Below are 12,888 nucleotides of genomic sequence, written 5' to 3' on the forward strand. Positions count from 1 at the left end.
TCTGCAGAGCCAGGGAAGGCAAGAATCTGTAAAAAGTATTGCTTTGTTCCTTGGTTATCCTTTTGCTATGCTTTACATGGAGTTCCCCAGAGAGTATACAGACATGTGTTGTCTACAGAACAGAGGAGAAGAGAAGAGACTTCTGAAGGAAGAAAGAGGGAAAGGAAGTAGCAGCAGGGTTGTATGGTCATCACTTCCGGAAGAATCCTAAGACTGCCTTCTTGGAGGGTGGCTTGTACTTGTTCGACTTCCCTGCAGCTTTCTTCGCGGCAGCAGCAAGAGGAGGAGCAGCACCCGCAGCAGGAGCAGATTCAGGAAGAGGAGGAAGTGGGAACATGTCTTGCTCCCTGGCCTCCTTCTCCGTTGCCGTCGTCTCCTCCAGTCTGCTTGGTGGTGCCCACGGCTCATCTGCCTCATCTTCTGAGAATACTCTCCGCATGGACGCCAGCTTATTTGTCTGTGCCATAGTTGGCGGCAAAGGTGGTAATTGGTCCTGCTTCTTCTCCATTGTACCAGCTGACGGGCTGTAGTCGTACGCAGGATCAGTGTCCAATTGTTTGCCTTTGCCTTTGCCTTCTGCTGCTGCTGCTACCTGTTTTGTGATGCTCTCGACTTCAAACGACTCCCCCTCGTCGTCATCTTGGTCTGACACCGCCACCTGCTGCTGTTGCTGCTGCTGCTGATGCTGATGCTGCTGCTGCTGATGCACCTTCATTTGCTCAGGCAGCGAGATGTCATCATCGGAGGAGTCACTGATGAGCTCGACGTCCACCGCCACTACCTCACGAGGCCTAATAAGCTCATGATGATCATCTGTCTTGGCCTCCAACAGTGCTGCTGCTTCTGCTTCTGCCAAAGCTTCCTGTTCTGCTGCTTCTTCATCTTCTTTGTTGGCAGAGACAGCGGCATAGGCATTGGCACAGGCAGAGAAGGAGGAGGAGGAAGACGACGACGAAGACGAGGATCTGCTCATCTTGCCACCAGCCTCAGGAACAGTGACAGGCTGGCCCTGCATCTTCTCGGTGACGAAGTAAGGCCTGAAGCGGGACGGGCGGAAGTCGCTGGCGTACGGCGCACCCACCGTGAAGCTCTCGTGCCGTCTCAACAGCAAGGGGTTCTTCTTCTGGGCCGATGCCCCTGGGGGCAATGAGGACAATGTCTGCTGCTGTGGTTGCGGACGAAGGAGTTCATTGTCGTCGTCATCATCAAAGAAGGGGTTGCTGCGCGAGGGGTGGACTAGCGTGGAGGGCGCGGAGCCAGGGAAGTTGTCGTCGCCGTAGGGCTCGTCGAGGTCGAAAGGGTTGCTCTTGACGACGTGGACAGTGAGCCTGGACGCGTCGTCCTCGATGTCCCCCGCGATGTGGTGGTGGCGGCCGTGATGAGGCTGCCTGCGGGCGGCGAGGCGCCTGGACATGAGCTTCTCGACGGCTGCGTTCCTCTCGAGCTCAAGAGATCCGATGTTCTCGATGCTCTTGGCGTCGTCGGCCGTCCAGGCCACCGCACGCACCACCTCCTCGGACCGGTTGTGGTGCTTTTGTTGTTCACTGTGCTCGGGCTCCGACTCTGACTCGGAGTCGTCCTCGGGGAAGGAGGCGACGGAGGTGGCGGTGGACATGATGGCGGGCTGGGTGTCGGAGTCGCTGCTGGTTGGCGGTGAGTCAGCCGCAGAGCCACGGTGGGAGCGGTTGTTGTGCCTGGCTCCGGTAGCATCGGCGGCGGTGCTTGTGATGTGGCATGGCGCTGGGTGGTTGCGGCTGATCTTCTTGTAGACGTGCTGGTCATGTTCCTGGGGCACGCTGTGGAGGAGGACGACGCCGAGGAGGAAGGCGGTGAGGAGAAGGACTGGGGAGGATGCGAGGAGGAAGGCGAAGAGTGGGTAGAAGAAGGCGTAGAGGAAAGCCAGGAAGAAGAGAAAGCAGAGGAGGAGAGGGTGCCGGTGGAAGAAGGTGCAGCCGGGCAGCAGCGTCTCCATCTCGCTGTCATCCATGGCCGCAAGCTCACCTCAGCTGCAAACAATAGCGACGAATCAATGTTGAATGAAAGAAATGAGATGATCTCTATCGAGACGAGGCTACATACAGCAGCATGTGCTAATTGATTGATTACAGAGGGGGACGGAGGAACAAGGATCGAAGGAAGGAATTGATTGATGGATTACCTGTAGCAGCATATCATCTTCATTCTTGCATTCCTTGGTTGATTTGGAAGATGATGAGTTTGGGACAAGAGATTGTTTGTTTGGGGATGCATGCAGAATCAGCGAAGAAAGAGGGAGGATGCTCATTTTGCTTCATTCATTCTGCATGCCTGCTATTTTTGTCTCTCTCGTAAAGGTCAAGGAAAAAAATAGACGCAGAGAGAGAGAAATATTAGGCCCATCTCAACTATCGTCCAAAGCAAATGTAAAGGCCCATTCCACGACATATCCATTCCCCTCCAGTCGTTGTCTTCCAGCCTCAGCCTCTCAACATCTGGCAATGAAATTTGTGCCATGCTGATGCAAGTCGAGTCGCAGCTGGGGAAGACACTCACGCCCTCTGCTGTTAGGTTTGAAAGGCACTGGTTTTGCAGCCGTCCCTCCCTGACTCTGGGTGGTTTTATTAAGACTTGTGACTGCAAACCAGAACATCTGGAGTAAAGATATACTCTGTTGTGCCGACATGAGCTTAGGATATGCAGCATTTTGAGTAGAAAACGTAGCATAGATGTGTTTCTGGACTACCTGTCCAGCTCCCTTGTAATCTATGTATATAGTCGGAATGGCACGGTTCCTTTCTCACAGGGACAATAGAAACACCAGTGTTCTAAACAGGCCTCTGTTTTGATGTTCTCAATACAAAATTCAGACAGCTGAATTTGATATATATTTTGTACAATTGCATAGCTGAGTGCGTCGTTTTGGCACCCGGGCTCCAGGCTCCATGGAGCTTGGTATTTTGGAAAACGGAAAATGATATTTAGAGCTGTCAAAATATTCTGGAGTCCATTTCCCCTCTTCTATAATGAAATGCGGAAGCTCCCTGCCCTCTAACAAGGTTTCATCAAAAAAAAAAAAATCCGGTGTTATCTGTGTGGATACATACATACATACATACATACTAATGTGATGTACATATCTGCCAAGTTTCGCTAGAAAATACATTGTATTTTGGGCTACACAAAAACCACAAATTTGTTGATCTAAAAATCAGGGTAAAACTCAATTTTGATCCACACGTGTCTCTTTTTGTGTAGATCACAGATGAACAATATTTTGATGAAACTTGGTTCGTACATACTAGACATTGTATATATTTTGTAGTTCTCTATGCCTCTTACATTTCCTATCCAAAAGATGCAGTAACTCGTGTAATAATAATGCTGCCATCATGTTTTCCAATGAATGGCATGTTTGCGAATAGCAGAGGTCTTGGTGATTTGGCTTAACACTTACATTTTGCTGATTGCATTAGGTATCATAATTTGGATTTTTTTGGCTATTTCTGAGATGAGGCGATGAGATTTCTCGCAAAGTCTGCAGAATCGTATATCCGGTGGTATAGACTTTACTTTGGGGGTATCTTACTCGGTGTCAGAACGGACTCAATGAAAGTGTTAACACATTCAGTTGGGGAATATCATATCAAATTTCACATCCGTAATAGAGCTGACAACTTCATATGGAGTCTTGTAGCCGTGTATGGTGCTGCTCAGGAAGATTATAAGGCCGCCTTTCTTCGTGAGTTGGTGAATCTAGCAAAGGAAAATCCCCATCCTATTCTCATATGGGGGTTTTAATTTGTTGAGATTTCTATGTGAGAAGAGTAGGGCCAGTTTTGACAATCACTGACCTTTCTTGTTCAACGCGGTCATCGACAGCTTGGACTTGAGGGAGGTGTCAATTATTGGCAGACAATTTACTTGGGCTAACAATCTTCCGGAACCAACATATGAAAAGCTAGATCGCGTAATCATGGATACCGATTGGGAAGTGAAATTTCCAATGGTGACGGTACACGCGCTAGAACGTATTGTTGGGTTATCGGATCATGCTCCCATCTTATTATCCACTGGTTTACCTAGACCCCCGTCTAACCGCCGTTTTAAATTTGAACTCGGTTGGTTGAATAGGGAAGGTTTTCAAACCATGCTTAAAAAGGTATGGGAAAGACCGGTTGTGGGTATGTCTTCGATCCAGAGGTGGAATAACAAAATGCGTGCGGTACGCAAACACCTCTGTGGTTGGGCACGACATACAACTGGTATTCTTAAAAAAGAAAAACAACGGCTTTCATCTATTATAGATGACCTCGAAGCTAAAGAAGAAATTAGACCGCTTTCTGCATAAGAGATTGAGCAAAAAAGCCAATCAAATGCGAAAATCGCAAAACTATTCCGTGAGGAGGAGCTGAAATGGTACCAACGATCTAAGGCCCAATTTATCCTGGAAGGAGATTCGAATAGAAGGTACTTCCATTGTGTTGCCAATGGCAGGCACATGAAGAAGCTTATTTGTACTCTGGTTAGGAGGAGGGTACGATTGAGGGTCATGAGCAGCTAAAGTCGTATATTACGAGCTATTATAAAGGGCTTTTTGGTGCTCCAGAGAAAAGCAATTTTTCGTTAGATGAGACAAGAACGGAGGATATCCCCCAAGTCTCTCAAGCGAAGAATAATTTTGTCACTTCGTCTTACTCTGAGGAGGAAGTAAGATAAGCTGTCTTTCAAATGAAGCATAATAAAGCCCCTGGTCCTAATGGCTTCCCAGCTGCATTTTATCAGTCTTTCTGGGATGTCATCAAGATCGGCCTGTTGGCTCTTTTTGCGGATCTACATGTTGGATAGTTGGAGCTTTTTAGGCTCAACTTTGGTGAAATTATCTTATTGCCCAAGGTTAATGAAGCAGAAAGGATTCAACAATACCGTCCTATTTGTCTTCTTAACGTGAGCTTTAAAATATTCACTAAGGTTGCCATGATCCGATTAAATTCGGTGGCAGATCATGTGATTAGGTCTTCACAAACTGCTTTTATGCATGGACGAAATATTCTGGATGGGGTTGTAGTCCTTCATAAAACTGTTCATGAATTGCATAGAAAGAGTTGAATGGCGTCATTTTAAAGATTGACTTTGGAAAAACCTATGATATGGTTAAGTGGTTCTTCTTGCAACAAACTCTCAGGATGAAAGGTTTCTCTGATAAGTGGCGTGCGTTGGTCAATAGTTTTATCTCCGGTGGGAGTGTTGCCATTAAAGTCAATGATGATGTGGGCAAATATTTCCAGACCAAGAAAGGACTAAGACAGGAAGATCCATTATCGCCAGTGCTATTTAATATAGTGGCTGATATGCTTGCGATCATGATTGAACGTGCAAAGTTAGAGGGCCAGATTGAAGGGGTTATTCCTCATCTTGTTGATGGAGGTTTATCCATTCTTCAATATGCCGAGTATACAATTCTTTTTATGGATCATGACATAGACAAGGCTCGGAACCTAAAGTTAATTCTTTCTGCGTTCGAGCATTTGTCGGGTCTGAAAATAAATTTCCATCAAAGTAAATTGTTTTTGTTTTGGTGAGGCCCAAGACCATGTTGCAGATTATGTTGAGCTTTTTGGATGTGGCCAAGGCCAATTTTCAATTAGGTACTTGGGAATTCCGATTCACTATCGGACACTTACCGATGCCGAGTGGAAATTGGTTGAGGAAAGACTTCAGATCAGATTAAGTAGCTGGAAATGTAAATTACTGTCTCTAGAGGAAGATTAGTACTCATAAATGCGGTACTAAGTAATATGGCACTATATATGATATCTTTCTTCCAACTTCCTAGAGGAGTCTTAAAACGATTGGATTATTTCCGATCAAGATTCTTCTGGCAAGGGGATAGTGAGAAGCGTAAATATCGACTGGCTAAATGGAGTGTGTTGTGTCGGCCCAAAGATCATGGAGGACTTGATATTCAAGACCTTCAGGTCAAGAATAGGGCACTCCTCGGTAAATAGTTGTACAAACTACTTACGGAAGAGGACATATGGCAAATACTCCTCAAGAGGAAGTATATTGGCTCAAAGGCTATGTCTCAGGTTCTTTGGAAACCAGGAGAATCGTATTTTTGGGCTGGTTTTATGAAAATAAAGAAGTATTTTTTTCCATATGGATCTTTCTTTATTAAGGATGGGTCGGAAATTTGTTTCTGGGAGGATAAATGGTTGGATAATACCACACTCCGAGAATAGTATCCGGCATTGTACAATATAGTATGCCACAAAAGCGATACTATCGCTAAGGTGTTGGAAACTTTCCCACCAAACGTGGATTTTATAAGAAGTCGCATCGGTCTCAGACAAACCTCTTGGTAGGAATTGTTACAATATCTTGAGTCAGTTCAATTGACGCAGGGACCAGATGTATTTCGATGAAATCTTACCAGGAATGGTTCATTCTCAGTGGCTTCCATGTACAATGCTCTTATTCAACCTGAGTTACCGGTCGATAATAATTCAGAAATTTGGAAGATGAAGATACCACTGAGAATAAAAATCTTTGCTTAGTATCTTTGTCGGGGGGTAATTCTTACTAAAGATAATCTTGTCAAACGCAACTGTCATGGAAGTAAAAAAGTGTGTCTTTCTGTCATCAGGACGAGACTATTAAACACTTATTATTTCAATGTAAATTAGCTAGGTCTATATGGTCAGCTGTTCAAATAGGGTCTACCTTATACCCACCACGTAATGTTGCCAATTTATTTGGCAATTGGTTTAATGGTGTGGATGCTAGATTTAAACGTCTTATTAGGATGAGAGCGATTGTAATTATTTGGTCGCTATGGCTGTGTAGAAATGACAAGATTTTCAATAATATTTCTTCTTCTTTTTTACATGTCATCTACCGGTGCACTGCTATGCTTCGTTCATGGATACCACTATAGCGTGTGGAGCACTGGGACCTCTTTACAGAGGTGTCTTCACGATTGGAGGATACGGCGAGGGATTTTCGGCTAGATCCTCCTAGCTAGTTTTTTTATTGTTCTATGAATTTTCTTTTCTCTTTGAACACCACTTATGATTTTGTAATGGACTTTTGTGCGGCTGTGTGCATCTTAGTTATGCAAAAGCCGGATATATTGCGCAAGTAATAAAGTGCCCATTTTCGAAAAATGTTTCTCTTATCCTTTGTAGAGTGCCATAATTTTGAGCTCACTATCGCCCGAGTTAACAAGTGAATTTTTGCGACAGATGAAGTAAGCGCACCTATTTTGTACAATTGCATCTCAGTGTATGAGTATAGAAGGACAGAAGCCAGAATGCCGACTACCTTGTATCAAGAGGTGTATACTATTCCTACCGAATAAAAAACATAAGAAAATACAAGAACTCCTTATGTATATATTCTGAAACTCCTAGTGCCTATTACACTAGAAATTATTCTGTAATTCTCGGTGCCTATTACACTTCCTATCCATCCAAAAATGCAGTAACTTGTTGTACTATAATAATGTTCTCATTCCTGTTTCTCTCACAACCCTGTATAGAAATGTACATTGATTATGTTAGTGCAGACATGATCATCTCCCTCGGCCTTATTCCAGGACGGTGAAGTGGAACTCTATCTGCAGCCGCTGGTGCGGCGCGCCTGCGGCCAGGCAGCCCCTCTGCTCGATCTCCAGCTCCTCCCTCAGCGGGATGGCGGCCAAGAACCTCTTGATGAACTCCCCGCAGCACTCCTTCCCGGTGACGGTCACCTCCTCCGGCTCCAACAGCGACGACGGCACGGAGCGCATCTCCGAGGTGGCGTCGAACCTGAGCATGTAGGCCTTGTCGCACCCCTCGAAGAGCCTCTCGCCGAGCGTGTCGACGACGTAGTAGCAGTCGCTCTCGGCCTTGAGCACGAAGAAGTGGTCGTTCCAGCCGACGATGTACACGTCGGCCTCGCCCGGGGCGCGGCTGGCCGTGCTGATCTCGCGCCAGATGTCGTCGAAGGACATGGCGCCCGAGAGCGACGCGAAGCTCTCCGGCTGGAAGAAGCCGACGAAGGCCCTGTCGTGCCGCACGGCGATGGGCCTGGTCCTGGCGGCCAGCACCGTGTCGAGGTCGAAGTGCCGGTTCGGGAACCGCGCCATGTGTGCCTCGTCGCCGCAGAGGCTCCTCCACTCCGACGAGCCGTCCCTGATGAGCGCGTCCAGCTCCGCCCGGGTGGGCATCGCCGGGTGGTTGGCGTGCAGCGCCGCCGCGAGCACGGCCACCAGCGCCGTGCACGCGCTCTCCCCGCCGGCGCTGTCGTCGCGCTGGTCGATGGACGCGAAGAACACCGGCGTCCGGAGGCTCGTCTCCGCGTCCCGGCTCGTGAACTCGCGCGCCTCCCACCCATCGCCGTCATCGCTCACCAAGCACTTGAGGGGAATCTCCTGGGACAGCGACTCCCTGCTCCGCCTCCTCCACGGCAGGTACCGGCGCTTGGACGTGGAGCCGGGCTCCGGGCTGGCCCCGCCGCTGGTGCTCGTGCTGCCGCTGCTCAGGCTGACGGCGCTGCTGCTGCTGCTCAGGCCGGTGCTGCTCACGCTGCTGCTGCTGTCGGAGTTACGCTTGTTCCTGTACACAGCCACCCTGCCTTGCTTGTCGGCGAGGTCGAGCAGCTGCTTGAGGTCGAGGACCTCATGGTACGTCGAGCTCTTGTAGATGTCCCTCATCGCGGGTGGCGGCAGGTTCGCTCTGGGCTTCTCCCTACAACTGAAGGAGGCGCTTCTTTCGATTTCGGCCGCCGGCGTGTTTAGGTCCACGAGCTCCACGTTAACCTGTTCAATCAGTTTCAGAGCACGTTCAGAAACAAGGACTCGGTTGATGCGTCGATGCTCAATATTGGTCGATGCTATATAAGCCAGAAGAGAACACCGAGTACATTTAGGATTAGGACTCCTGACCTAGTCGGACAAGGCATGATACTGAAACCTAAACTAATACTGTACAAACTGATATCTACAGTACTACTAAAACCTAAACTAACACAAACACGGAGTGCATTTAGGAGTAACAAGTTGTTAATTACAGCAAACACCGATTATATATAGTATATCTAGGATCCGAAATCGAAAGTAATCCCACTTAGGATGTGCAATTGGCCGACAGTTGGAGAGGATGTACTACGTGTAAGTAAAAAGGAGGAGGATGATATTGTTTGCTTACATAAAGTATAGCATCACTTGCCCATCCGTCCTTCCGCACCCTGATGGGGACAACCACCAGCTGCTGTGGAGGCGCAGCTCCACCTTTCTGCTGCTGCAGTTGCATCTCCCAGCAGCACTCCTCCAGGCTTATCATGGCTGTCCCGATCTCCTCCAGCCTCACAGGGCTGTCATTGCCCCTCCCCCGATCTTGGAATCCCTGCATCACCAAGCTATTCCTGTCATTGCCACCTCCATCTATTCAATGGCAACAAGCCCACGCATTCACAAGGGATAGTACAGAATGAGCGCCTAAAGAAAGCAAAAAAGATGATGCCTTTGATTGGTACTCTTGATTCCGCTGTAAGTTTCATGATTGAACTCAAATGGCAATGGCTGATCGCTCAAGGAACAATAATTCCCTGCCCAAGTTACTACTACTGCTATAGTAGCTTGTACTCCTCTACTTGTTCAGCTATCTTTTTCTTCAAAAAGACGTTTACTACTAGGAGATGAACCTAGAATATGCTTTGGTTCCTACTTTGGGGTTCTGGTCTGTTGCATTGGAGTTAATAAGGAAGGTTAACTTCAGATGCCCTTGTCATATGTAGCTAAGGAATATTTACTAATTATCACTGCTATATAAAAAATTAATCAGAAAAGGCAATACATTAAAACAAACCACCCAATAATTCAACACATGAACAACGAAAAACACATAAAGCATCACTAACGAAATGCAGCTTTAACGTACACACGATAGCGAGTGGTGTACTGTTATAACATAACCATCAACTATAAATGCCATGACTCCTCATGACACAGATCATGCTATGCTACCTAAAACATAACCCCCAAGCACCCACACATCAACACCGAAATATACATAAAGCATCACTAACGAAACGCGGCTTCAACGTACACGATAGCGGGTACATTTGCCACGATTTACTTGGAAATGTGATTATTTGCACGTACACGGTAGCGTTAAAGCTGTGTTTTGTTGACGCGATGCTATGGTGCATGCTTATCTGCGCATAACCATGCGTGCAAATAATCTATATTTATTAGACGACAAGGCCTTTAACGCTACCGTGTGCGTGTAAATAATCGAAATTCTAGCAACATCTTGGTTTGGCGGTTCTGCGCAAATAGACGCACGCGATCGCATCGCGCCAACGAAACGCCGCTTTAACGATGTCGTGTACCGTCAAAGATAAATGCCATGACTCCTCATGAGATAGTTGATCATGCTATGCTACCTAAAAACATGTGTATGGATAAATGTCATGACTCCCCATGAGATAGAGATATGATGCTATGGTACCTACCTAAACGAGGCGAGGGCGATGCTTAACCCGAAGTCAAAACATAACTTTGCCGTGCCAATAGGAAGGCCTCACGTGACGTGGCCCCATCCCCACCCGGTACATTATGCCTTTTGACGAAAATCGGCACCACCAAAAAGGTGAATGGTGATTATTCAACCCGGCACTAATGAATTACGGAGGCATGCTTAACGCGGCCATTGACTTGTATTCCCCAAATGCTGAATTTGCTGAATAAGTTTTTCTTTCGATGATAAAGAAGTGGTGAATTGCTGACCGCGGCTACTACTACTTTGCAAAAGCTACGCATTGACCTGAAGCGTTCTGGATGGTCAGGGTCGTGCAATTTACAAGAGATTCTGTCGACGCCTTACCCCGACCCGATGGAGTTAATATAGGTTATCAGCGCTATCACTCGGAAAAAAGAATTGATTTGGAAGCACTGGTTAAGCATGTTTAATTAGAGAGCATGATTCAGCTTAATTAATGAGGTTAGATGAATTTGTAGCAGATGTAGAAATCATGTGTTGCTGCCAGAATCGGCAGGAAGCGTATGATGAAACTTCTCATGAAAACAATCAAGCAAGCAAGAAGCAGAGGAATAAGCACTCACGTATAGGACGGAGAAGAAGACGCCGCGGTCGTGCCTGCCGCCTGCGGCGCCGGGAGCGCCGGCGCGCGGGGTGGCGCCGGTGTCGACGACGTCGACCCGGAACCGGTTGGCGTCCGCTGCGGCGTCCCAGCGCACGGCGCCATCGGCGGCGACGGGCACGACGGCGGTGACCCCGCGGCCGCCGCGCCGGCCCGTGAGCATCTGCGAGAGCGCGCCGCCGGCGCCCGGCCACTTGACCTTGACGGCGGCGACGGCGGGCGCGGACCAGGTGGCTGGTAGGCCCTCGAGCTTGGCCGGGCCGACCGTGACCCCCCGGCGCCGCGGCGCCGGCGACCTCCGCACCACCATGCCGCCCTCCGTCGGGGTGTCGGTAGCTTTGGTTGTCTGGCTATGCGTTGCGTTGTGTGTGTTTGTCGGAGCGCTTGGAGGGAGCGGCGAGCCGTTGGGCTGGGTGGCGGGCTGGCTTTTAATAGCTGGGGCGGGCGCAGGGGATCCGGGCATGCGCTGGGTGCGCGCACGTGGGGCCCGGGTGGCAGCGGCTGGGACGGTGGTGCCGGGAAGATTGGATGTGGACGGGCGTGGGGTCGGATGCTGGAGTGGGCAACGCGACCAACCGCTCCGGCCACCGGCGCATTTCCGTATGGGCGCGCCGAACTCTCAGATCGATCGACGCGGGAGACGGACGCACATGCTCGATTATTTGTTTCCTCCTACTACGGCGCATTTTAAAACGTTTATTTCTGCTTCCTCATGATTGGGGGATTTCTTTCTCACCGAGGCTGCCCTTTCCGTATCATTGATGTTGTTCGCCTGGATCCGTTCCTGCCTTGCGAATCACACCAATATCATACCATCATGCTCAATTATGCGTGTTGTTTGTGCAGGCGCTTTGGTGGTAGTTACAGTGTTTCTCCATTCATCGCTTGCAATTATGCTCCCCATTTCACAAACCATCTCTAGGTCCCCTTCGACCCTCCCCTCCCCCACCATCCCAAGGATGGCATCGGTGCGAAACCCTAGCACCATCGACGACAACGCCCCAATGGACGTACTCCCGAGGGCCACGGTAGCGGAGGTCGATCCTGGGGGCTGCATCGTGGCGGCAGCTCCTTGGTTGCCGTTCCCTAGGCTTTCGCGCTTGGGGCGGAGGCTACGAGCCGTAGGTCTAGACGAGGGGGCATGTTGATCTACCTAACAAAGGCGGCCACCCTAGGGTTTCTCTCGCGTTAAAATGAAGATCTACTTGATGTTTGCCTCTTTGATCTTATTGGAGTGTCCAGTACCGGAAGGACCCGCCGGCAAGCTCCATTGGGCGCATCATGCATGCCTGGACACTGCCTCCATGAGGAACTCTCTTGGTGATTCGGGACGCGTATCAGCGGTATGTAAGTGAGGGGCAACAACACATAAGAATTTCAAAGTCTGGCCTTTTCGGGTGAAAATACAAGGTCTGGCATTAATCGGTTGTGCCTGGCAATGACGTTGTTGAATGCATTATTTTGAGAGCGTGGAGTTTCTCTGGGGTGAAAACCTATGATCTATGATCGGGAGACAATGACACGTGTATACTATTTCCTTTCTAGATGCGTAGTTTTTCAAGAATTTGGATTTCATGTGTTATCTTGGTGTTGTTTGTACTGCTGCTATAAAGAATATACGATTGTAGCGGAACTTTTCATTTTTAGCCGCTTCTTAGAGCCATTAGAGTATTGCGTTATTACAGAAGTTGAGTGTAATTAGTATCTCCGTGACACTTACATCTATATTCTCTTTTTCTATCGGAAATTATCCCTTGCAATTATGCA

General features: G+C 48.4%; 2 protein-coding genes across 2 annotated transcripts; both read right to left on the bottom strand.

Annotated features, from left to right (window-relative positions):
- Window positions 1-190: 190 nt before the first annotated feature.
- LOC124664884 (homeobox protein cut-like) lies at window positions 191-1,987 on the bottom strand. The gene has a single exon (XM_047202305.1). It carries the CDS (start codon window positions 1,985-1,987, stop codon window positions 191-193), a length of 1,797 nt encoding a protein of 598 aa, XP_047058261.1.
- A 5,363-nt stretch (window positions 1,988-7,350) lies between these two features.
- On the bottom strand, window positions 7,351-11,431 carry LOC124667511. Its single transcript, XM_047204781.1, has 3 exons — window positions 11,084-11,431; window positions 9,165-9,362; window positions 7,351-8,776 (listed from the first exon to the last, which is right to left on the bottom strand). Exons 1-3 carry the CDS (start codon window positions 11,429-11,431, stop codon window positions 7,565-7,567), a joined length of 1,758 nt encoding a protein of 585 aa, XP_047060737.1. The 3' UTR covers window positions 7,351-7,564.
- Between the last annotated feature and the right edge of the window lie 1,457 nt (window positions 11,432-12,888).

This window comes from Lolium rigidum, chromosome 6, assembly GCF_022539505.1.
Source record: "Lolium rigidum isolate FL_2022 chromosome 6, APGP_CSIRO_Lrig_0.1, whole genome shotgun sequence".
Lineage (NCBI taxonomy): Eukaryota > Viridiplantae > Streptophyta > Magnoliopsida > Poales > Poaceae > Lolium > Lolium rigidum.